The 25,695-nt window shown below is 45.4% G+C and overlaps 1 protein-coding gene across 1 annotated transcript in view; it reads right to left on the bottom strand.

Annotated features, from left to right (window-relative positions):
- The window catches only part of AGBL4 (AGBL carboxypeptidase 4), a 1,285,194-nt gene that overhangs the window by 52,808 nt on the left and 1,206,691 nt on the right, over window positions 1-25,695 (bottom strand). Inside the window, exons 10-11 of the mRNA XM_060141936.1 lie at window positions 7,674-7,826; window positions 4,983-5,145 (exon numbers count right to left, since the gene is read on the bottom strand). Coding sequence (XP_059997919.1) covers window positions 4,983-5,145; window positions 7,674-7,826 — 316 coding nt within the window. The remainder of the gene's footprint in view (window positions 1-4,982; window positions 5,146-7,673; window positions 7,827-25,695) is intronic.

Raw genomic sequence — 25,695 nt, 5'->3', positions numbered from 1 at the left:
TCATTGTGCAGCTCTGACAGGTAGGAAGTATCAGACACTGAGCCTAAGAGAAGGGACAGGGCCTGCTTGAGGCTACCCAGTAATGGTGATGGAATCAGGATTCAAAGCCCCGGTTGCTGGATTCAAAGACAGATCATCGGGTTGAAGATTCAACCAGTGGAAGGAAAGTCATGCAGTTTGCATGGAGATGAGAAAAGTGGTGGCAGAGGAACATTTGTTGAGTTCCTATCAGGTGCCAGGCAGTGCAAGGGGATTGGAGATCTATTGCATCTTTTCGCTACCCTGATAAACCTCACCCAAAGTGAGTATTATTATTTTTATTTTACAAATGGGGGAACAGGCTCAGAGTGGTGAGATAACCAGCCCAAGGTCACACAGCTAGGGAAGCATCAGTGTCTATGGCTATATTACCCTGATGTAGTGGGGAGGAGAGCCAGAGAGCAAGACCCTGGTAATGTTTAGCTGCTGCTTTTCCAGGGAGAAAAATTAAACCGACAGATACATATGTTCTGGAAGGTAAGGAGGTGGACACTACTGTGGGCCTTGGTGAAATATCCCTCAGGATTCTCCACCTCCCCTAGCTCTTCTCTGGTCTTCCTCTCACCCAGCATCCTCTGGCTAGCTAATTTGGCCTTCATGCACCCTGATGCTGGGAAGGGCATACTCTGGATGACAGAATTAAAACCCCACACAGCGAGTGGGTATGTGGGAACTGCACATACCCACTCGCTGTGTGAACCACATGGCGTTCTGAGGTCCAGGTCCTCCGTTACGGTGATCCCACCAAGGCCTTTTGCCCCGCGTACCCTATCAACACAGCCCCTGGTCTTTTGCTCTCACAGCCCTGACAACCTTCTTTAACATAAATGCGGGTCCTCATTCATAGTCACGTAAACCTCTTCGATGTTTTAACCAATAGTCGCTTAATATTTAAAGCTTACGGTGCACACTCATATATATTATTTCATTTAACCTCCTTGCAACTCAGTGAGGTTGAGTGTTACTAGGTCCTCCTCTTACAGACAAGGACACTGAGACACAGTGAGGCTATATAACTTGCCCGTGGTGACACATCCTGTAAATGGCTGAGCCTGGATTCAAATCCAGATCTGTCTCAATTGAAAGTCTGCTCTCTTTTCATGAATATTATTCCTACAGCAGGGGTTAAGAAAGCAGGAAGGTTCTTGGTTGCCTTTGTGAGGGTGATGAAGCTTACCTCAGGGCAGCTGGAGGATTGCCGAAGGGTGGGATGATGTTGGTGCTGTCATCAGATCCAGGTCTCCTGACTCCCAGTTTAGAGGACACTTCCTCCCAGACCATATTGCCATTCCTATCAGACCATGTAATTTCTTTTTTTGATTGGGACACAGAGCCAGCAGCCAACAAAGATCACAATCTGTCTGCCTGAAGTCTCCCTCTGTTTTTTTTTTTTTTTTAAATGCATTTCAAACAAGAACCAGGTTAAATCACACTCATGTGTGTTGAACTGGCCTGCACTTCTCTGGAGAAACTCCAGATTCCTCTTCTTGTCCCCTAGATGACAGATGACAGCACCGTGGTCTGTTCAGCTCCTGCACAGCCTCGCTACCCATCACCCTTAACCCCTTCCAAACGCTGGCTTCTGGTCCCCACCGACATCCCCATCCAATCACTTCCCAAGTCTTCTCAGTGCCACATTCTAAATATTCCACAGCACCACCCACGTCTAGGCTTGAGTCATTTCCCACCTGGATTGTCATAATGGCCTCCTAGTGTGTCTCTGTCTACAGCCTTGGCCCCTCCAATCTAACCTTCCCACTGCAGCCAGAGGGGCTTCCCACTGCTCTTTAAAGCCCTTCTACTGCTCTTCACAGTCCTTACCATTTAAATTCCTAACAGGCTGCCATTTTGGTCTCATCTCCTGCATCTGAAGTCCTTCAGCCGTACCCGACCCCTTACAGCTCCAACAGTCCACCTTCCTTCCTCCCCTTTCTGTCTGCAATGCCCTCCCTACAACGACCCACCCCAAGCAATCTGCCTAATTTCTACTCAGTCTTAAAAACTCAGCTTAGATGTCTCTTCCGCCGGGAAGCCTTCCCTGACTTCCCGAAACTGTGTTTGAGTCTCCTCCTACCCCCATATGCAGACATTTTTGTCTTCAGTATGTTCCCTGCTACACATCCCCTGTGCCTAGAGCTTCACCTGGCTTATGGCAGACACTCAATATATATATTTAAATGAACATTTCCCATGGCTCTCTGGAATTCCTCCACCACAGAACTTACCCCACAGATTATAACTGCCTCTTCCTTTTCCGGCTCCTCAGGTAGACCAAAAGCTCTGTGAGTCAGGGACCATGGTTTCTGGGTCAATATTTTACCCCAGTGCCTAGTAGGATACCTGGCATGTGCTAATGGTGTACTTACTTTTGATGAATGAGTATTGGGTGTTGAGGGGAGGAAACCCTGGGCCTGGGTCAAGGGAGGGGCCTTCCACTGAGAGAAACATTTGCTTCTAACACAAAAGCATGTTGGAGGTGCTGAGATAGGGTAGGAGAACCCATCAAACTGGACATCAGAAATCAGCCACAAACTAAGTGCAGGCCACACCTGGCGGGACGCTTATCTCATTGAGATAAGGCTCACACGTGGGATACCTTTGGTGCGCATGCTCAGACTCTTCTTTCAGACAACTCCCTCTGTCCCCTTTGCTACCACATCAGGGGCAAGCTAGGCAGGGGCAGCACGGAATGTGCGTATGCGTGGAGCACAGGAGTTAGCGGATCCTGGTGAAGCAATGGGCCGCACACCATTGTGTGTGTGTGTGTGGGGGGCAGTGTGGCACATAGAGATGGCCAGGACTTTGGAAACCAAGGGTCCTCTGCTGCAGAGCAGAGCCTACTCCATTGACCGGTGAGCCAGGTAGTTACTAAAGCAGACTTCAAGGTGACTGTCCCGGTCTTGGTGACTGGGCGGCGGGGGGACTCACCCTCAGTTCTTACCACAGTCTCTCCAGTGAGGTACTGGATCTGGAACACTGGTCTAACACCTCATCTGCCTACTGCTCGCCCCTCCCTCTGAGGCCATCACCCTGCTCCCATGTTCCCAGCTAGGTAACTGGACCCCCCAGAGCCACGAGGGTGCAACCAGCTGTGTGGACTAGTGCTAAGTCATGTTTCGACCAGAAAGGAAGTTTTCCTGCACAGAGTGTGGTAAGAACTCCACAAACACTCCCCAAGGGTTCAGTCAAGGCTGAAAGGAGCACTTCCACTTCTGGGGAGAGAGAGTTTGTATATAGAGAGTTAATAGTATCCTTTCCCTTTCTTTTCCATCAACTATAATTCTTTCTCTGAGAAAACAAAGTGTTCAGAAAGGAGAAATGGGTCAGTCCAAAAACAAAAAGTAAAGAAAAGCAGAAACTGTCACAATCTATCACAACCCTTATGTACTGACCTTGAAATGAAAATCAATACTCAGGAAACTAGAATTACTAAATAATCCCTGAAAAAATCAAGCAAGCTAGAAAGTGACCTCTAATTTCATCATGACAGGCTTGGGGGTTTTCGGGGACATTTTATGAGGAAGCCAAGAGGAAAAGCGAGTTGGCAAAGGAAATGCAAAGGCAGAGAGAAAGATGCACAGCGGACGAGCAGGAAGGCAGGGAAGATGGAGTGAGGCTAAGGGGAGACAGAGAGGAAAGGATGGTGGGGAAAGGAGAGAAGATGGAGGAGGAGAGGGAGGAACACATCACATGAAGTAAGAGAAAAACACAAGGCGAGAGTTGGAGGGACAGACAGAAGGAGAGGGGGATGGGGACTTCCCTGGTGGCACAGTGGTTAAGAATCCGCCTGCCAATGCAGGACACACGGGTTCGAGCCCTGGTCCGGGAAGATCCCACATGCCGCAGAGCAACTAAGCCCATGCGCCGCAACTACTGAACCTGTGCTCTAGAGCCCGTGAGCCACAACTACTGAGCCTGCGTGCCACAACTATGGAAACCCACGCACCTAGAGCCCATGCTCCGCAGCAAAGAAAAGCCACCGCAATGAGAAGCCTGCTCACCGCTGCGAAGAGTAGTCCCCGCTCGCCACAACTAGAGAAAGCCCGCGCACAGCAACGAAGACCTAACGCAGCCAAAAATAAATAAATAAATAAATAAAAGTAGAGGGGACAAGGCGGGTACAGACAAGCGAAAGGGAAAGTAGTGCACAGAGGGAAGACAAAGGGCGGGGGCATAAGCACAGAGAGATGGACGTCTGGTCTATAGACCAGACGTATAGTTGATAAGAGGGAGTGGGGGAAGGAGAGGGATGGACTGGGAGTTTGGGGTTAATAGATGTGAACCATTACATTTTGAATGGATAAACAACAAGGTCCTACTGTAGAGCATGGGGAACTCTATCCAATCTCCTGGGATAAACCATAATGAAAAGGAATATTAAAAAAAGAATGTGTGTATGTGTATAACTGAGTCACTTTGCTGTACAGCAGAGATTGGCACACTAATGTAAATCAACTCTACTCCAATAAAAAATTTTTAAAAAAAAGAGAAAGAGAGAGAGAGAGAGACATGTTCAGGGTGAGAAGGAGGGGCCAAGACTGTCAAAGTCTTCCTTAGCAGCCCCGGGATGAGCATCTGGCCTGTGTACTTACATACTTCAGACGATGGAAGATTCACTCCTTTGTGAGGGGACAGAGGGGAGAGAGAGAGGGGAGCAACACAGGTATGGGAAGGCCATGGGTCCAAGCGCCCGAGGAAGACTTGAGGCATAGCACAGGCAGATGGAGGGGGGTGTCCTTTAGGAGGGCAGAGAGCAAACAGGACAATCCAGAGATGACACCAGCAGAACCAGTCATGTCCATCCTCACCCCAGAGTCTCAGCCCTCACCTGAGTTGGAGACCAAATTCCTGACCTGCTTGGTAAATCCTGGCGGACTTGGGTACTTTCAGCTGGATGCGAGCTGGTCCAGGGCTGGGGGGTGGGGGGGACCTGCGAAGGATACAGGCTTCCTCCGTGTAGGGCACAGCGGCCGTGGTGCCACCGATGATGTAGCTGTAGAAGGAAACCTCGAGGGTGTAGCAATACGAAGTGTGGTCCAGCAGCCCACCGAGGAAGCGACGGCCAGTTCCTGCTTTCACGGCATCTCGGTTAAAGGACGTGCTGGACTGTGAGAGACAAAGAAGGGAGGAGAGAATCAGGGCTGGACACCTGCTGGCTATGGGACCTTGAGCGAGCACCTCTGGATCTCAGCTTCCTCATCTGAAAAGTGGTATGTGACTCCCACTTTGCAAGATTATTGTAAGGATGGATTAAATAGACAAACAATTAAATGAAAGCACCTAGCGCAGTTCTTAGGGCATGGTAACTGCCATTTAACAAAGATTTGTGGAAATCTGAATGGGGACAGAGGGAGCAAGGAAAAGTAGACAGAGAATAAGGATGATATTACGATAATCAAGACTGAAATTTGGGCCCTGCTTTCAACTTTATGATATTGTTTCCCATATAGTATCTCATTTAGGCTTCACCCCCTCGACAGGGGTGACGTAATGTTTCCCCTCTAAGGTGAGGTAATGGAAGTTCATAGTAAGTGACACAGGCCTGGACCAGGACTAAGTGACTCCAGACGCCCCAACCCTCCTTCACAAAGCTCCCCCTCCGTTAGGGACAGCTGAACTCGTGCTCAGCATCACCAGAGCACAGGGATCACGGCTCTTCTTTACTTGGGTGTCTACTACCCCCATCACAGTGGATAGAGAGGAAAGAGCCAGCAGGTCCGCATTTCAAGTGTGTGAAATGTTAGGCAACTAGCCTTATTGCCTAACATCTCACACACTCTTCAAAAGTGTGTGAGATGTTAGGCAACTAGCCTTATTGCCTCAGTTTCCTCATCTGTAAAGCGGTGGTAAAAATCACATCTCTTTTACAGAGCTGTGAGGGTCAGTTCACTTGTGGTTAGAAGGGCTTTCTATGCTAACCCATGGAAATCACAGTAAATGAAGAACCTGGTTTTAATAAGAGAAGGCATGCCTGTTCAGCAGAATATAAGAGAAGAAGGAAAAGGGGGTGGGGAGAAAGAGGGAGAAAGAAAACAGCAAAACAAGACAGATATAGAGACGCTGAAAGAAAGAGAGCTGTGTGTATGTATGTGTGTGCGCCTTTTGAGGTAAAGGAAAGGACCAGAAAATTAGAGTCTCAGATCAGAAAGGACTGTTGAAGTTGAAGCTCATGTAGTGAAATCCAACTCTCTCGTTCTAGAGTTGGGTACTGAGAATCAGAGAAGAGGGGAGACAGAGGCTGGACTAGGATAGATGACCTTGACCCAAGCCCTAAGCTCTTAAGGAGGCTGCAATGCAGGAACGCCATCAGGCAAGGCCAGAAATAAAGCTCCTAGACTACACCCTTTTTGTAGACCCTGGAAACCTCACCCCTGTGAGGGTCTCTGAAGTCTGTGGCCCAGCCTCCTGGAGAATCACAGTCTCCCAGGGTCTCCTCCAGAAGACCACACTCTGCTCTGAAACTGGAGTGGTTTCAAAAAGACAAGGGTTGGCCATCCTCCAGAGATTGCACAGAAATAAGCACGGCTGTTTTTATCCCCAAGCTGCTAATGAGCAGTCATCTCACTCTACCTGCTTCAAATGCTGAGGGACCTTGCCCTAGACACCCAACTTCTCTGGGCTTTAAGTGTCTCTTGGGTATAAAGTGTTGGATTGGGCCAAATAGTCCCCCAGTTCCTTTCCTGGTGGGGCATTCCAAGATTCTGGGATTCAAAGTGCATCTTACCTCATGGAGAAATTCATCCTCCCTCCACTAATGTCTAGGCCTGAAGCAACGAGCAGGCACGTTTTCAGCTCATCACCTTCAAAAATTACCATGCCCTTTGTGGGCCTCTCCCCCTCTGGCCACACGGAAATAACAGGCCTCAGAGATCTCGTATCAAAACAAAGAAAAATGTGCAAAAACTCTTGCCCAAGTCTGCTTCCACCACAGGTTGATTCCCCTCCTTATCTTCCCTGCTATTTCTCAATATTCCTTTTTGCTGCAAATTATTCTAACTACCAGTCCACAGCCTCTCCAGTCCTTCCTGGCATGTAAGGGGGTAGTAACAACAGTCTCTGGAGTCTGTTGAGATCTTTACTGCCTGCAAAGTACTTTCATATCTATTATTGCATTTGTCCTCCCAGGAATTTACGAGGCAGGCAAGGCAAAAAATTATCACCCACAAATTACTGACAAAGAAATTGGGGCCCAGAAAGGGCTATGGAGGAAGAGGATGGTGGACATATGACCCCCGTCAGCAGACATGTTAGGCTCCTTCTAACAGAATGAAGGCCAAAGGTCTGTGAAAGCAGACCCTGGGCCAGGGTCTGGCGCTGGGAGATGCTCAGTGAGTTTCTTCTCTTGTTAGTGCTGGAATCAGATCAACGAAACCAATGTCAGCTCCTCGGACAAACCAAGCGCTGTCTTTTCAGAGAGTCTCCCTCCCTGATGGGTGACGAGCTGCTTGCAGGTACAGGCAGAGCTTGTTTACCTCTATCTTTATCACCCACGCAAGACCCAGAGCAGAGTAGGTGTTCTGTGAAATGTTAAATCAAACTGAATTGAGTGAGGGGAAAGACAGGGTGGTGATGGGAGGGAGGGGGCAGTTTGGGGAGGGAAGCTGGGGCTGCCTGACTGAGAACTCTTCACTCACGTAGGAGAAGTCCTCGGCATTCTGGCAGAGGAGCTTGGGGAAGACGGCCTGCCTCTGGAACCGCACCTCATCTTCAAAGATGTTGCCATACATGAAGCCATTCATCATGGTGGAGTGGGCATGGATGTCAATATAAAACTCCAGGCTTGTTTTCTATTGAGAGAAAGGATAACAAATGAGACATCGGGGCCACAGAGTATGCCTTAAACACACACACACACACACACACACACACACACACACACACACACATTTCCTTGTGAGCTAGCCCTATGTCTCTTCAGATGTAGCAATTATCTGCAATGTGATTGGAGGGGTTGAGAGTAGCAAGGATCAAGTTCTCCTTACTTTTATTTTTTTAATATATTTATTTATTTTTAAATTTTTGGCTGTGTTGGGTCTTTGTTGCTGCGTGCGGGCTTTCTCTAGTTACGGTGAGCGGGTGCTACTCTTCGTTGCGGTGCGTGGACTTCTCATTGCCGTGGCTTCTCTTGTTGTGGAGCACGGGCTCTAGGCGTGAGGGCTTCAATAGTTGTGGCACGCGGGCTCAGTAGTTGTGGCTCGCGGCTCTTGAGTGCAGGCTCAGTATTTGTGAAGCACAGGCTTAGTTGCTCTGCAACATGTGGGATCTTCCCGGACCAGGGCTCGAACCTGTGTCCCCTGCACTGGCAGGCAGATTCTTAACCACTGCGCCACCAGGGAAATCCCTCTCCTTACTTTTAACACCATCCGCCTTCAGGGTCTCAGAGCGCTACCATTAGCAGCCCTCTTTAGAGGTCTTCTGAAGTGATGCTACCTACCCAGAACAGTTAACACATTCATGACTAAAGGCATTAGCAGAATTTGTTTCTCTGATTAATGAGAAACACCTTCAGGTGACATAATTGTATTTAAATTGGACCTGCTAATGGTTTTGCCCCAAGTGGGCCATTTCTAGCTGAGGGATTCTGGGATAAATCATGTACCCGCTTCGAAATTTTTATTTGAAAAATGGGTATTTTAATTCCAACCTCAGAGAGTTAGAGTGGGAATCCAACTCAGCGATAATCATTACTATCATTTACTGCATAGTTAATGCATGCCAGACACCATTCTGGGAGCTTTACATAGGACATCTTAGTTAATTCTTTTATTTAACCTCACTTCATGATGCCACACGTACCCCACAATAATACATAGTGTATGGGAAAAAATAACCTTGTTGTCTATAAAGGTAATTGTGACTAGTCTCTCTCTGCTCTCTGCTCACATGTATTTAAGGCACTCCCTAGCTTGATGCAATGTTATTTGTTAACCTTCTCATTTATGAGCTCCCCGAAGGTAGGGGGATTGCCTGGAAAGCACCCAGTGCCTGTCCGTGAAGGATGCTCAGCAGCCAGATGCAGAGTGAATGAATAAACCACCCAGAGGGATCATTCCAGACACTGCAATCGACTGCCAGGAACGGGGGAATTTTCAGGCCCTTAGAACTTCAATGTCCCTCAAATCTGACTTTCTCTTTCTATATATCTGTCCTTTCTGAGAGTAACATGGGAATAACTGGGACTGAAACCCAGGTCTCCTGACCCTTGACACAGTGAACGTATCACCATTAATGGGTAAGACTAGAAACAGTCATGGCAAGACCTGGCCACCTTTCCATCTGCTTTCTAGCATGTAGTCCTGGGAAAGAAGAAAAATCCAGGCTTGGAAGAATTCTCCCTCCTTGGGACACTTTCAAACGAAGTTAAGACCAAATGAAAACCATGTTGCTTCTAGAATGTGGGCCTCATGACTGTCATTTCATTTGCCTCAGGCTTGGAGTGGAAGATCATGTCTTGCTGAGCTCCCAGTTCTCTGGGTGGCGTAAGCTGCCTTCTGAGAGATACAAGATGCAGAGCGCTGGGTGATATTAAACTCATCATTTTCAGCTTTGGAGGTGGAATATGCAGTGAATCAACAGGAGCCCTATAAAAGTCCTCTTTGCAATTTTATTTTCTTCAATTGTCTGTCTTCTCCTCTGAGCTTTTGATGAGCTGCAGAGGAAAGGAGGTGGTAGAGAGATGACTTAAGAAATGGGTAAGGAAAAACGGCCGTTTATATCTCTGGATGTGGGAGCTATTCGAAACCAGTTTCTCTGACATTTCCCAGATCAGCTCGGAATGGGGAGGTTTCCTGCTTAAGGTCAGCCAGCAAGTTAGTGAAGGAATAAGAATTAGAACCTGGCTCCTCCGAAAACCAGCCTGGAGTGGCTTCCACTGCCCCATCCGGACACCTGGCACTTTAAATAACCGTAAAGTGAATTATATTGATTGATTTACCTGGTTCAAAAGTCAACAAGATATGAAAGAATTTACAATGAACAATCTCCCTTCTACCCCTGTCCTCCAGGCACCCAGGCACACTCCCCAGAGGCATCTCACATTACCAGTTTCTCATACAAACTTCCAGAGATCATTTACACACCAACAAGTAGATATTCCTCCCCCTACCCCCTTTGCCCCAACGCACACAAAAGGTAGCACACTACAAACATGTCATTTGGGGAATTCCCCGGTGAGCCAGTGGTTAGGACTCTGCGCTTTTCACTGCTGAGGGCCTGGGTTCAGTCCCTGCTTGGGGAACTAAGATCCTGCAAGCCGCATGGGATAAAAACACAATAAAAAATAAAAACACAATGTTTGGATCAACTTTTTTTCCTCTCAACATATCTTAGAGAGAATTCTTTCTCAGTCCATGGTTACCTCATTTTTTTAAACAGTCGTATATAAACTAGGCAGTGCCCCACTGACAGACATTTGTTTCCAACCTTCTGTTACAAAGTCTTAGTGATTGACTCTGTTATAAATACCATTTCACACATATACAGTTACACGTAGGATAAATTCCTAGAAGTAGAATTTCTGGGTCCTATGTGCATTTGTGATTCTGATCGACACTGATGAACTGACCTCCTTAGAAGGACCAGTTTACAATCCTAGCAAAGTATAACAGCATCAGTTTCATGACTATCTTGCAAACATGGATGTGATCAAACTCTTTGATACTTCCCAATTGGGTGGTGAAACTGATATCTAAGATTAGTTTTAATCTGAATTTCTTTTAGTATAATTATCTTTTATTATATGGTTATTATTTTTCACATATTTAGGAACTATTAGCATTTTCTTTTCTATGAATTGCCTGTTGATTTCCGTTGTCCATTTTAAAAACTGGGTTTCAGGGCTTTATTCCTTATTGATTTATAGAAACTATATACTAGAGAAATTAGCCTGTGTGTGTAGTATAAAAATATTTTTGCTCAGTTTGTCATTTGACCTTACATCTGCTAGTACTTTTTTTCCATGTGGAAATTTTTAATGCTCACTTTTTAGACAGATTTATCAGTCTTTTGTGGTTTCTGGGTTGAAATCTTTCATGGGTTCTTCTATTATTTCTATTGTTTCACTTCTTATATTTAAAAATTTCATTTCAATTTTAATTTACATGGATGTAGGATGTGAGGTAAGGGTTAAACGTTATTGTCCCATACCATTTATCAAATTGTGCATCTTTTCCCCACTGACTTGAAAAGCCATCTTTACCATATAACTTTCTTGTATATATTTGGGTTGATTGTTGGACTTTCTATTCTCTTCTAATCATTTGTCTATTCAGGTGTCAGTACTACAAAATTTTAATTATGTTACGTTTATAATGTATGTTAATATTTGGAGGGCTAGTATCACCTCATTATGCTTCTTTCCCCATATTTTCCTGTATTTTCTTGCATATTTTTCTATACAATCTTTGTAATTAGCTTCTTTAATTTTCCTTGCTCCCCAATCCTGTCAAGACTCTTATCACTTTGAGGCTTCCGATCCAGGAATATGCTTTGACTTTCCATTTATTCCATTTTCTTTTGGGTACAGCAGAAAGTTGTAAAAGCTTTTTTTTTTTTTTTTCTTCATATAGACCCTGAACATTCTTTTTGATGCCAAGGCAGTTTATATTTTTAGTTGTTGTTGTAAACATGATCCCTTCCATTAAATCTTCTAACTGGTAGTTCTTTATACATATAAAGGCTCTGATTTTCAATGGTTTAAATATGTACCCAGACACCTCACTAATTCTATTAATTCTTATAATAATTTCTCATTTTATTTTTTTGAGTTTTCATTTGCTTACTTATTCAACAAATAACCACTGAGTACCTACCGCATGTCATATAGTGTTCTAGGCACTGGGAATATGCACCAGGGAGTGTTCTGGGCACTAGGATATAGCAATGAACACAATAGAAAGCACCTGATCTCAAAGAGTTTACATTCTATGGGAGAGAAAGAAAATAAACCAATTAATAAAAATACTAGATGTCAGGAGGTATAAATGCCATGGAACCAAATAAAGCATAGTAAGAGAATAGAAAGTAATAGAGGTTCTGGAAAAACAGAGACTTGAATGGAGTAGGAGACTTAGTCTTGAGGATATCAGGTTAATAGTCTTCCCGGTAGAAGGAGAAGTAAATGTACTTGGCATGTTCAAGGAACAGCCAGGAGGTGAGGATGACTGAAGTGAATAAAGGGGGCAGTATTTTCCAGGTTTGCAATCGTACCACATACACTTAGCAATTTTATCTCCTCTTTTCCAGTTTTTATGCTTCTAATTTCTTTTTTGTATCTAACTGCATTGGCTACTATCTTCAAAACAATGTTAAAGGACTATTTAGTTTCTAAGATCCCCTCCCACTCTGAGAGTCTAAAGTCTACCTGGAGTAGAAAAAGATCTAGGGAATTTGCCTGCATAGGGTCTGAGTTTGAAGTCTTAGTTCTTTTTCCTCTTCATTACACATATTCAGCACTATGCTGGCAATGCCAAAGACCACAAATACTAATTTCCTCACCATCCTGATGATGTTTTGTGCCTAAACTGGCTTTATGGACTTATGTTGGTTCATTAGAATGGAGCAGGGAAGGCAGAGCAGAGTTCCTACCTCTGGTTCTAATGTAAACATAATCTGTGACCACGAATAAGTAGCAGCTCTTCACTGTGCCTCAATTTCCCCATCTTTAAAAGTGGCTGTTGGATGAGAGAGAAGAGATATGGCTTTCTTAAACTTTTTATGATTTCTTCTCATGCTCAGTTAAAATAAATTCCTCCTTCTCCAAACAGCTTCTTGCTTGGGCCTTGATGTCAGTACTTGTTACTGTATAAGTATACTTGAATACTGTATAGATATACTTGTACACTTGTTACTGTAATCTGGCTGAAAAGTATGTCTGTCTGCCCATGAGCTCTTTGAGGATAGGGACCATGTCTGATTTGAGTTCCATCTCTTTCTTAGTCTACTACAATAGCTTCTGACCTGGTTTCTTTGCTGCTTCAAAGCGACCTTTTAAAATGCAAACAAGGGACTTCCCTGGTGGACCAGTAGTTAAGACTCCATGCTCCCAATGCAGGGGGCCCAGGTTTGATATGTGGGCAGGGAACTAGAGCCCACATACTGCAACTAAGAGCCTGCATGTCGCAGCTAAAGATCCCACACACTACAACTAAAAGATTCTGCATGTCACAGCTAAATATCCTGCACACTGCAACAAAGACCCCGCATGCTGCAACAAAGACCCCGTGTGCCACAACAAAGACCCCGCGTGCCACAACAAAGACCCCGCGTGCCACAACAAAGACCCGGCGCAGCCAAATAAATATTTTTATTAAAAAATTTTTTTTTATTGGGGTATAGTTTATTTAGTTTATTGGGCCGGGTCTTTGTTTTACAATGTTGTGTTAGTTTCTACTGTACAGTGAAGTGGAGTTCCCTGTGCTATACAGCAGGATCTTATTAGTTATCTATTTTATACCTATTAGTGTATATATGTCAATCCCAATCCAACCTAATGCCCCCCTCCCCCGCTTTCTGCTATTGGTGTCCATACACTTGTTCTCTACATCTGTGTCTCTATTTCTGCCTTGCAAACTGGTTCATCTGTACCATTCTTCTAGATTCCACATATATGTGTTATATACGATGTTTGTTTTTCTCTTTCTGACTTATTTCACTCAGTATGACAGTCTCTAGGTCCATCCACGTCTCTTCTATAAATGACCCAATTTCTTTTCTTTTTATGTTTGAGTAATATTCCACTGTATACACATAACACATCTTGTTTATCCGTTCTTCAGTCAATGAACATTAAGGTTGCTTCCATAACCTGGCTCTTGTAAAGAGTGCTGCAATGAACATTGGGGTGCATGTGACTTATTGAATTTTGGTTTTCTCTGGGCATATGCCCAGTAGTGGGATTGCTGGGTCATATGGTAATTCTATTTCTACTTTTTTAAGGAACCTCCATACTGTTCTCCATAGTGGCTGTATCAATTTACATTCCCACCAACAGTGCAAGAGGGTTCCGTTTTTCTACACACCCTCTCCAGCATTTATTATTTGTAGATTTTCTGATGATGCCCATTCTAACCAGTGTAAGGTGATACCTCATTGTAGTTTTGATTTGCATTTCTCTAATAATTAGTAATGTTGACCAGTTTCTAATGTGCCTCTTGGCCAGCTGTATGTCTTCTTTGGAGAAATGTCTATTTAGGTCTTCTGCCACTTTTTTGATTGGGTCATTTGTTTTCTTGATATTAAGTTGCATGAGTTGTTTATATATTTTGGAGATTTGTCCATTGATTTGTTTGCAAATATTTTCTCCCATTCTGAGGGTTGTCTTTTCGTCTTGTTTATAGTTTCCTTTGTTGTGCAAAAGCTTTTAAGTTTCATTAGGTCCCATTTGTTTATTTTTGGTTTTATTTCAATTACTCTAGGAGGTGGGTCAAAAAACATCTTGCTGTGATTTATGTCAAAGAGTGTTCTTCTTATGTTTTCCTCTAAGAGTTTTATAGTGTCTGGCCTTACATTTAGGTCTTTAATCCATTTTGAGTTTACTTTCGTGTATGGTGTTAGGGAGTGTTCTAATTTCATTCTTTTACATGTAGCTGTCCAGTTTTCCCAGCCCCACTTATTGAAGAGACTGTCTGTTCTCCATTGTATATCATTGCCTCCTTTGTCAGAGATTAGCTGACCGTAGGTGCGTGGGTCTATCTCTGGCCTTTCTATCCTGTTCCATTGATCTATATCTCTGTTTTTGTGTCAGTATCATATTGTCTTGATTACTGTAGCTGTGTAGTAGAGTCTGAAGTCAGGGAGTCTGATTCCTCCAGGTCCGTTTTTTTTTTTCTCTCAAGAGTGCTTTGTCTATTTGGGGTCTTTTGTGTCTCCATACAAATTTTAAGATTTTTTTTCTAGTTCTGTAAAAAAATTCCATTGGTAATTTGATACGGATTGCATTGAATCTGTAGATTGCTTTGGGTAGTATAGTCATTTTCACAATATTGATTCTTCCAATCCAAGCACATGGTATATCTCTCCATCTGTTTGTATCATCTTTGATTTCTTTCATCAGTGTCTTACAGTTTTCTGAGTACAGGTCTTTTACCTCCTTAGGTAGGTTTGTTCCTAGGTATTTTATTCTTTTTGTTGCAATGGTGAAAAATCTTCCAACAAACAAAAGTCCAGGACCAGAGGTCTTCACAGGTGAATTCTATCAAACATTTAGAGAAGAACTAACACCCATCCTTCTCAAACTCTTCCAAAAGTTTGCAGAGGAAGGAACACTCCCAAACTCATTCTACAAGGCCACCATCACCCTGATACCAAAACCAGACAAAGCTACTACAAAAAAAGAAAATTACAGGCCAATATCACTCATGAATATAGATGCAAAAATCCTCAACAAAATACTAGCAAACAGAAGCTAACAACACATTAAAAGGATCATACACCCTGATCAAGTGGGATTTATCCCAGGGATGCAAGCATTCTTCAATATACGCAAATCAATCAATGTGATACACCATATTAACAAACTGAAGGAGAAAAACCATATGATCATCTCAATAGATGCAGAAAAAGCTTTTGGCAAAATTCAACACCCATTTATGATAAAAACTCTCCAGAAAGTGGGCATAGAGGGAAGCTACCTCAACATAATAAAGGCCATATACAACAAACCCACAGCAAACATCATTCTCAATGGTGAAAAACTGAAAGCATTTCCTCTAAGATCAGGAATAAGACAAGGTTGCCCACTCTCACCACTAATATTCAACATAGTTTTGGAAGTCCTAGCCACAGCAATCAGAGAAGAAAAAGAAATAAAAGGAATCCAAATTGGAAGACAGAAAGTAAAACTGTCACTGTTTGCAGATGACATGATACCATACATAGAAAATCCTAAAGATGCCACCAGAAAACCACTAGAGCTATTCAGTGAATTTGGTAAAGTTTCAGGATACAAAATTAATGCACAGAAATCTCTTGCATTCCTATACAGTAACAACGAAAGGTCAGAAAGAGAAATTAAGGAAAATAAATATTTTTTTAGAAAAATTTTTAAATAAATAAAAAAATAAAATGCAAACAAATTGGGACTTCCCTGGCAGTCCAGTGGTTAAGACTCTGTGCTTCCACTGCAGGGTCGCCGGTTTGATCCCTGGCTGGGGAACTGGGATCCCACATGCCATGCAACACAGCCAAAAATAAATAAAGAAATAAAATTCTCTAGTTAAAACTGTTCTACCATTCCCTGTTGCTCACAGGATAGAGTCCAAACTCCTTAATATATTTGCATAGGTCCTGCGTGATCTGGCCCCTGTCTAGTCTCAGCTCTTGCCAATTCTGGTCTGATAGTCTACACTACAGTCCTATAGTACTGCCTGGAGTACTTCAAACCTCTATGCTTGTGACTTTTTTATTTTTTTAATTTTTTTTTTTTTTTTGCGGTACGCGGGCCTCTCACTGTCGTGGCCTCTCCCGTTGCGGAACATAGGCTCCGGACGCGCAGGCTCAGCGGCCATGGCTCACGGGCCCAGCCGCTCCGCAGCATGTGGGATCTTCCCAGACTGGGGCACGAACCGGTGTCCCCTGCATCGGCAGGCGGACTCTCTATCACTGCGCCACCAGGGAAGCCCGCTTGTGACTTTTGTCTCCACATTTACACACAACGAATGTCTTCTCTGCCTGGAATACATGATCTCTTTATCTGGCTAACTCTGACACAACCTTAATATTTAAGGCAGAAACTAAGTGGATGCTCACCAGTTCCACTTCCTTTTCCTGGACCATGGAAGACATCTCCCAGTCTACTTTGATATTTGGTTGGGATCAAATGGGATGTGGGCAGTGGTAACAAGTGTCACTTCCAAGCTTGGCCATTAAACTTGCACACAATCACCCACATCCTTGCTCTTGTGCATGGAAGCTACATGTAAAAACAATGGTATCGTAAGAAGGAGAAAGGATAGGTAGTAAGAAGGAAAAAGGTTAGGTCGCTGAATCAACACTGAGAGGAAAATGGCCAGGCGAGTCACCTGACCTGCATCAGACTGTGATGAACCTTTACTGTATCAAGCCACTGAGATTTGGGCATTGCTTGTTATAGCATCTAATATTATTCATCCGACTGGTACAAAATATAAATTCAAATAGCATTATTTTATCCTTCAGGGATGAGTTAACAGCCTCCTCTGTGCTCTCATAATTCTCTCTCCTGGCACTGACCACATGGCATAATAATACTTTGTTTATCTCCATCTACTATTAGAATGTGGACTCTTTCAGGGCAGGGACCATACATTGCTGAATTTTTAAATCCACAGGACCAGAGCAAGGCCTGGTATATAGTAGGTTATCATTAGAGGTCTGGTAAGGGAATGAATAGAAAATGAATCAGTGAATTGATTGAATAATGAGTGAATTAAATGAATGAACAGCTGCACCTGAATGTTTTTCCAGCAGTCAAATGAGGTACTTTTCTGTGGCTGTGTCAGAGCAAGGGGTGTGCAGCTAATTCAGGGCCCTTAATTACAGTTTGGGATTGAGAATAGAAGCGGGGACAGCATCTCTGTTCTTTCCTTCTGAACTTAAGAAACTTAATTAAAACCGAGCAATGAAGGGCTGTCCCCTTGCCAGCAGCCAACAGCTCATCCTGCAATCAGGGGCCTAAAGAGTAAATTAAAAGCAGTGCCAATAAAATTAAAACTACCTTAGGGCATATTTGGAACATAATTTAGTGTGGAGTTTGCTGCCTCCTAGACACCGGGGAGGAAATGGGTTAGTTTTTTTTGGTTTGTTTTCTTGGGGTTTTTCTCCCCTCCATTCTGAGCTGCTTCCCTGCTTCACATCAGGTGGCATAAGCCAAAGCCTGAGCTTGGTGCTATCATGTGGGCTGAGTCCTCCACGTTAGGGCAGCACTTCAGGGTGGACCACATATTCAAGCCAATGAAAGAAGGGAAACCCAACCCAGGAAGGGCAGAGGGATTTATCTCAGGTTTGGAGATGAGAAAGAAACGGAAGCTTAGGTGGGGATAAGGACAAGTTGAGGAGGGTAAACTGCTTTAGTGTTCCCTTTGTAGAGAGGAGGGAGCTGAAGCTAAGAGAGTTTAAGTAACTTGCCTCAGTGGATGCAGCAGGAAGCGGAGACACTCAAACCCAGGCTCTGGTTACAAGCCACGCCGGGCATCCTGCTGTGCTCGCAGGAGCTAGCGGTCCAGCAAGGCAACCGCCCTCACCCCAGGAAGGAAGCTTAGGCTTAGCCTCTCAGAAAGGTTGGGGGGTGGGGAGAGCAAGGAGGGTTAGAGAACTTCCAGACAACTTCCCTGCTCAGATTTGCCCGAGGCAGCTCTTTCCCCATGGACCTAGGCAAAAAAACCCCAAATCTATTTTTTTTTATTATCACCTAAAATATCTCCCCGTCTGTTTTTCAGAAGTTAAAGTAGATACTTATGGAAGTCAGGGTGCGTGTCCTAAAGCAGGAAGGAGAAATTTTAAGAAAAATAGAGAATTATTTCCTTAAAAACAACTGAGCAGGACTTCCCTGGTGGCGCAGTGGTTAAGAATCTACCTGCCAATGCAGGGGACACGGGTTTGAGCCGTGGTCTGGGAAGATCCCACATGCCGCGGAGCAACTAAGCCAGTGCGCCACAACTACTGAGCCTGTACTCTAGAGCCCATGTCCCACAACTACTGAGCCTGCACGCTAGAGCCCACGAGGTACAACTACCAAAGCCTGTGTGCCCAGAGCCTGTGCTACACAACAAGAGAAGCCACTGCAATGAGAAGCCCGTGCACAGCAACGAAGAGTAGCCCCTGCTCGCCGCAACTAGAGAAAGTCCACGTGCAGCAACGAAGACCCAACACAGCCAAAAATAAAAATTAATTAATTAAAAAAAAACAACAACAAATGAGCGACTCTAAGAGACAAAATGATGTCCTTTATCACACATAGCCTAGATCTCTAAAGTGGCCCAGTTAAGGCTTCTCTCCTCACCCTGGGTGTGGCTGGACTGACATTCCTGCCACAAAAAATAAAAAGCATGCAATGAATCAGTGGGGACAAAAGGAGGCACAACCACAAAAGAAACCCAGGCAGCCAGGCTAGGGCATCGAGGGGACGCGCTATGGCTCTTTCTTTCTTTCTTTATTTTGCGGTACGCGGGCCTCTCACCGTTGAGACCTTTCCTGCCGCGGAACACAGGATCCGGACGCGCAGGCCCGGCGGCCATGGCCCACGGGCCCAGCCGCTCCGCGGCACTTAGGGATCCTCCCGAACCGGAGCACGAACCCGCGTCCCCCGCATCGGCAGGCAGACCCTCAACCACTGCGCCACCAGGGAAGCCCGAGCTATGGCTCTTTGTCTCCTGCTTCTCTTCTCTTTACTCTCCAGCCTTGCTGACACCCACCCCTCGCCCCCCCGCCCCATAGCTTCCCCAGCACACGCAGGTTCTCCTCTCTGTGCTTCTGTGTCTGCTACTCCTGTGGCGGCGGGGGTGGGGGGCTGGGGGGGTGCCTACTCCCCCTCCCTTTCCCCTCCTGGTTTCTTCTTTCTCATCTTTCACTGACAGGCCCAACGGCCTCTTGTCTGTGTAGCCTCCCTTTACTCTCCCAGGGATAGCAGCTCTCTTTTCTGGACTCCCACAGATTTTTAAAATACTCTTCTGTTAAGGTGTTTATCATCCAGTTTTTTCATTCATTTAACAAATATTTACTATGAACCCACTATGTTCCAGGACCTGGGGTTGAACAAGACAGAAGAGGTTCCTGCCTTTGGGGAGCTGGCCTCCAGGTGGGGACGACTTGCCATGAACAGCAGCTAAGCAAGGTGATGGCAGATTGTAACGCACGCTAGGAATGCCTGGGGTGAGCCACAGGATGGTGAATAAGTGAGTGGATGGGGGAGGGTCTACTTGAGGTAGTGTGATCAGGAAAGGCTTCTGATATTTGAGCTGAGCCTTGAAGGATGAAAACCACAAGCCATTCAATGAGGCCAGCAAGAGAATTCTGGGTAAATAAAGGCTCTGAAGCAAGGATGACTGTGGTATTTTCCAAGACCAGAGGAAAGGCCAATGGCTGTATCGTGATTAGTACTGGAGGTGAGCCTGGAGAGGCTTATAGGGTCCAGCTCACGCAGGGCCTTGCAGGCCAGAGTCAGAGTTTGGAGCGTCTCCTATGTACAGTGGAAGCATCTCAGTAGGGGATGCTGTAAAAACATTACCCTGCCTGTGGTGTAGATAATGGATTTTAGTGGCGCATGAGTAGAAGCACATGCGCTGGTGTCTCCTAAGAGATCATAGTAGCTTGAACTGAAGTGGTGACAGTAGAGATGAAAAGAGAGGGACATATCTGCTAAATATTTTGGCCACACTTCTACAGGACCTGCACACGGTTTCTATGCAAGAAGCATCAAAGATGGAGCAAGGGGTTATGCCTTGAGTAACTGAGCAGATAGTGGTGCTGTGGAGAGAGATGGAGGAAACTGGGATGCAGACCAGTTGGAAGGGTGGTGAGAAATTCGGGAGTTCTGACGTGGATCTCTGCATTTGCAATGACTGTGAGATACCGATGTCAGGTAGGCAGTTAAATATATGAAAATGGAGCGCTGGGGAGAAGACTGGACTAGAGATGTAAATGTGGGCAGCATTAGCGTGGAGGTGCTCCTTGACGTCACTGGGGGAGAGTGTGGATCCAGAAGAGGTCCCAGGATTGAGCCTGGGACCTGCTAAGGTTGAGACTTTGGGTAAAGGAAGAAGCAAAGGAGACTGGGGAGTGACCAGAGAAGGAGGAATTAAAAAGGACAGTGTGGTTTCATGAAAACCAAGAGAAAAAGAAAGGTTTTAAGAAGGAGGGAGGGGAGTGGTCTGTGAACCCGGTAAAGGCTGGGACCATGCCTGGCTCACCTCTGCATCCTCAGGGTGTATTATAGGGCCCAGCACTCAGTAAGTCATCAGGGACATTTGCTGAGTGACAAAATAAGTAAGTGAATAAACGGACCAGGTATCCTGCACTCAGAGAAAGGGGCTGTGCGGGGCGTGGTGTTAGGAGTCTCAGGGCCTAGATTCTAGCCAGCGGAGCTATGGAGGGAGGATAATAATAGCACTATGGTACTTACTACCTGCCAGGCACTCACGAACCCTCCCACAACCCTATCTGATAGAAACATCATGTACAAGTGAGGAAACTAAGGCCTAGAGAGGTTAAGTAACTTTCAAGGGATCCCCCAGACCACATAGTGGTAACTGGCCGGACCCAAACAGTCTGGCTCTACCATCCATGCTCTTAACCATGACCCCATCATCAAAAGCTGGTGATATTTATTAAGTGCTTCCTATGTATGGTCTTGTAATAAAAATCCTGTGCAGTAAGCACTGTTATCAAACGGAGACAAAGAGCTCACAAGGGGCAGAGCTGCAAGTCAAACCCACGTCTTTCTGATCCAGGGCTAAGCTGTTCAACTCTAAGCTATTCAGAACACCCAGCCTCTGCATCTGTGGCCTCTTTGGCCTCAGCAGAATAAACTTCAGGGCAAAGGAAATTTGTGAGAGTAATGCTTAGGTGTGGGGAAAAAGCACCAGTAGCAGCAAGGTGAAGAGTAAAATTATCTTTCTACTCTTACAGTCCTACTCTACTTAGAAATGAAAAGTAGGATGTGCATGTAAATGGAGGCATTTCTACATCTCTTCCAAGGATCCGGGAAGAGCCAGGTCTGGCCTGGCAGGAGGGAGCCTTCCTTGGCTTCCATCCCCTCCTCCACTCCTGCCTAGAAAAAGGGAGAGAGAACAAAGACTCAGCACAAGCGGTCTGGGTTCATAACAGACCCTCCCAGAACAAAAGAAGAACTGCTGACCTGTGTCTCCTGCTTACTGTAGCAGTGATTGGTGACCCCCATGTTGACTGAGACAATGATGATGATGATAGAAGAGGGGAGTCACAAGAGTTCCATGGTTTTGGGATCTGGCAGGCTTGGCTTCAAGTGTCAGCTTAGCCACGGGTGGGCTTTATGACCTGCACCACAGTTTCCTCATCTAAAAATTGGGGATAATAATCCCAACCTCACAGGGTTCCCATGAAGTCGAATGCGGTGACTGGCTTTGCACCTGGCAAAACATCTGGCAGATTATATGCTCTATACATTCTTTTCAGTCACACAGTGATACTTCGTTCAAGTGCTGTGCTTGGCACCAGGGATATGGACCTCTCTGAGTTCAAAACTTTACAGGGAAGATGGACATTTAAAGAGTAATTGCATGTGCAACGGAAGACTCAAAGACAGGTGCAGGGGGTATAGGAGCATAGACGTGAGAGGGGCTTGGGAACCCAGCTTACATAAATGTAAATTTCTTCCTTGTTCAATAGAACATCTATTGACAATAACCATTATCTTGCACATTTGTAGAGTTTAAAAACCATTCTCACACCAATGAGTTCATTTGATTTTCTCAACAATTCACTAAAGTAAATAAGATCGTGGTCTTAGTTTCTCAGAAGAAGCTCCGAGACAGACTTGTCAAGATCTCATAGCAGGTTAGGGTCTGAACTGGGATTCTAACGTACATCACACTGCTTCCAAAGCCTCTGCTTGATTCTCAGCCTTGGGGGTCCCCCCAGGAGGTGTTCACTCCCCCCCCCAGGAGGTGTTCACTCCTGCATCTGGAGTGGACATAGATACAAATGGAAAAGCCAGGCCTTCCTGCAGAAAGCCCAGTCTGAGCAGGAAGATGAGACAAAACAAGAAAAGGACTGAGATGATATGATATTTAAGCCTGTGAGAGCTGAGGGACATCTTAATTTCATAATTAAAAGTTAATGTTGCTTCATTATATATCAAAGGCTGATGAAACTAGGGCACCCCCAGGAACGTATTAAGAGCTCAGTAAGGGCTTCCCTGGTGGCGCAGTGGTTGAGAGTCCGCCTGCCGATGCGGGGGACGCGGGTTCGTGGCCCGGTCTGGGAAGATCCCACATGCCGCGGAGCGGCTGGGCCCGTGAGCCATGGCCGCTGAGCCTGCGCGTCCGGAGCCTGTGCTCCGCAACGGGAGAGGCCACAACAGTGAGAGGCCCACGTACCGCAAAAAAAAAAGAAAAAAAAAAAAAAAAGAGCTCAGTAAATACGTGTGGTCTGAATGCTTAGAGGCGTCTCCTAGAGGAGGTTGCTCGCTGATCCAGAGAGTTAATAACGAATCTCTAACTGCTGAGCTGGGGCTCTGTCCTCAGGAAATGTTAGTTCCTTTCTTCCCAGGAAGTCCATCTTGGCTCTCCTACTAACCTGACCTGTGACTCTGGAGAAGACCCTCTCCTCTCCTCAATTGCCCCATTGAGAGAGTTGATTTGGTGACTTCTCAGAGCCCATTTATGCCCTGGAGTCTTATAGTTTTCAATCACCTCATTTTTCTGCTTTGCACTCTTTTGTTTTGTCTTTTCTCCTCCTGTGGCCTCTGAGGACAGATTCTGCCAGCCTTTCCCACCTCATCTCCTTTAAGACCTGAGTGCATCATCCTTAACCTTGGCACGGCCCTGTGGGGAGAGAAATACTGCAAGACGGCAGTGCAACCACATCTCCAAGCTAATGCAGTCTTCCCATTCCGTAGCGTAGATATCACTGCTTTTCAAAGAACCGTTCAGGGGTGTCAGCATTTGTGCTGAAATTATGCGCTTTGTCCTAGAGAACTCTAAGATGGTTCCTACCTGCTTTATTCGGTGCAGGAGGCCAGGGGAGAGGCAGGGAGGAGAAAGGTACAGGGAGGGATCCCATGGCAGTTCCTTTGCTCTTTCCTCCACTCCCACCTCCCCCTCTCTCCTCCTCTCTTGTCTCTCTTCACTCCTTCTCTCCTCCTGTCCCCCTTCCCCACCCCTAAGTGTCTATAAGGCTTCCGGTGCTCTGGGAGGTGTGTGTGAAGATGGGGTGAAGTGACAGCTGAAGGAAACATCCATTCGCTGGGTGGTCAGGGAAGACTGTGGAACAGGAGGCTGTTGAGCAAGGCGTTGAAAGACCAGAAGGTTCTCACCAAATGGGTGAGAAAGTGGGGAGCTGCCAGCAGAGAGAAAGGCATCCTAGGCAGAGGGAGTGTGTGAGCAAAATCCCCAAGACCAAAACCCACCCAGCCCGTTCAGGGAACTGTCGGGTGCTTGGCACCATTGAAGGGTATGGAGTGGAGGGGCAGTGGGGTGAGGACAGGGGCTGGAGAAGAGTCTAGGGACCATTCATGGAAGGCCTTGCAAGCCACGAAGGAGTTGGGGCTTGTCCTGCAAAGTAGAAAATGGAGAGCCAGGGAAGTATTTTATAGAAGTATAACATGATTACATGTGCCTTTTGTAAAGATTGTTCTGGAGGCTGTGACGAGGAAGAATTGGGGGTTGTAATCCTCAAAGGCATGAAATGGCTGGGACATTTTTGTCAGAGTCCAACTGAAGACTAATTGAAAAAAGACAAGATTATGAATCGAAGTAGGGTAGTGAGGATGAGAAGATGGGTACAGATATGAGGCGCATTAGAAGGTAAGATTGCCAGTGCTGGGTATGGGACCAAAATTTGGGCTGATTCCCAGGTTTCTGGCTTGGGTGACTGGGTAGAGGGTGGGTCATTCCCTGAGATTGAGAGTGTCATCATCTTACAAGTTTGAGTTGGATGTTTGCCTCCTAGGTACTTGTCCCCAGTTAGAATGGGATGCTATCAGACGGTCTATGGTCTTAGGTTATGACATTTTGATTCAAACAAGTTGGTTTTTCCTAAACATGGCTATTTGTGTGAAAAAACACGTTTCCCATGCAATCATATGTCTCCTATAAGAATAGTGCTATTTATTAATATAGTTAGACATAAGCATGATTGCACATTTTTGATAGGATACAGAATCAGAACAAGAGTTAAAAAAAAATCAAAAACCTATATACACATACTCAAACACCTGGGCTCCCTGCTGGAATGCAAATGGCATGAGGACAAGGGTTTTCTCAAGCTATTACTTTGCTGCAGGCTCTCACTCCCTCTGAATAGAAGAGATTGATTGTCATGGACTCGTCACACATCCAGGAAGCAGCAAGGAGTGAGGGGGCAGTTGTGAGAGGTGAGCAAGGGTTGGACAAGGACGTGTGGGACAAACTAGGCTTTATCTCTTAGTTTGAAGGGATGTCCCAAGACAGTGCAGTCTCCCTCATCCACATCCACATAAAAACCTTCGTCAATAGCCAAGACACAGGGCTTCCCTGGTGGCGCAGTGGTTGAGAGTCCGCCTGCCGATGCAGGGGACACGGGTTCGTGCCCCGGTCTGGGAAGATCCCACATGCTGCGGAGCGGCTGGGCCTGTGAGCCATGGCCACTGAGCCTGCGCGTCCGGAGCCTGTGCTCCGCAGTGGGAGAGGCCACAACAGTGAGAGGCCCACATACCACACACACACACACACAAAAAGCCAAGACATGGAAGCAACCTAAATGTCCACTGACAGAGGAATGGATAAAGAAGATGTGGTACCTATATACAATGGAATATTACTTGGCCATAAAAAGAACAAAATAATGCCATTTGCAGCAACATGGATGGACCTAGAGATTATCATACTAAGTGAAGCAAGTCAGACAGAGAAAGACAAATATATGATATCACTCATATGAGGAATATATGTTTTAAAAAATGATATAAATGAACTTATTTACAAAGCAGAAACAGACTCACAGATT

Source organism: Lagenorhynchus albirostris, chromosome 2, assembly GCF_949774975.1.
Source record: "Lagenorhynchus albirostris chromosome 2, mLagAlb1.1, whole genome shotgun sequence".
Lineage (NCBI taxonomy): Eukaryota > Metazoa > Chordata > Mammalia > Artiodactyla > Delphinidae > Lagenorhynchus > Lagenorhynchus albirostris.
This window is presented reverse-complemented; position numbering and strand designations above follow the sequence as displayed.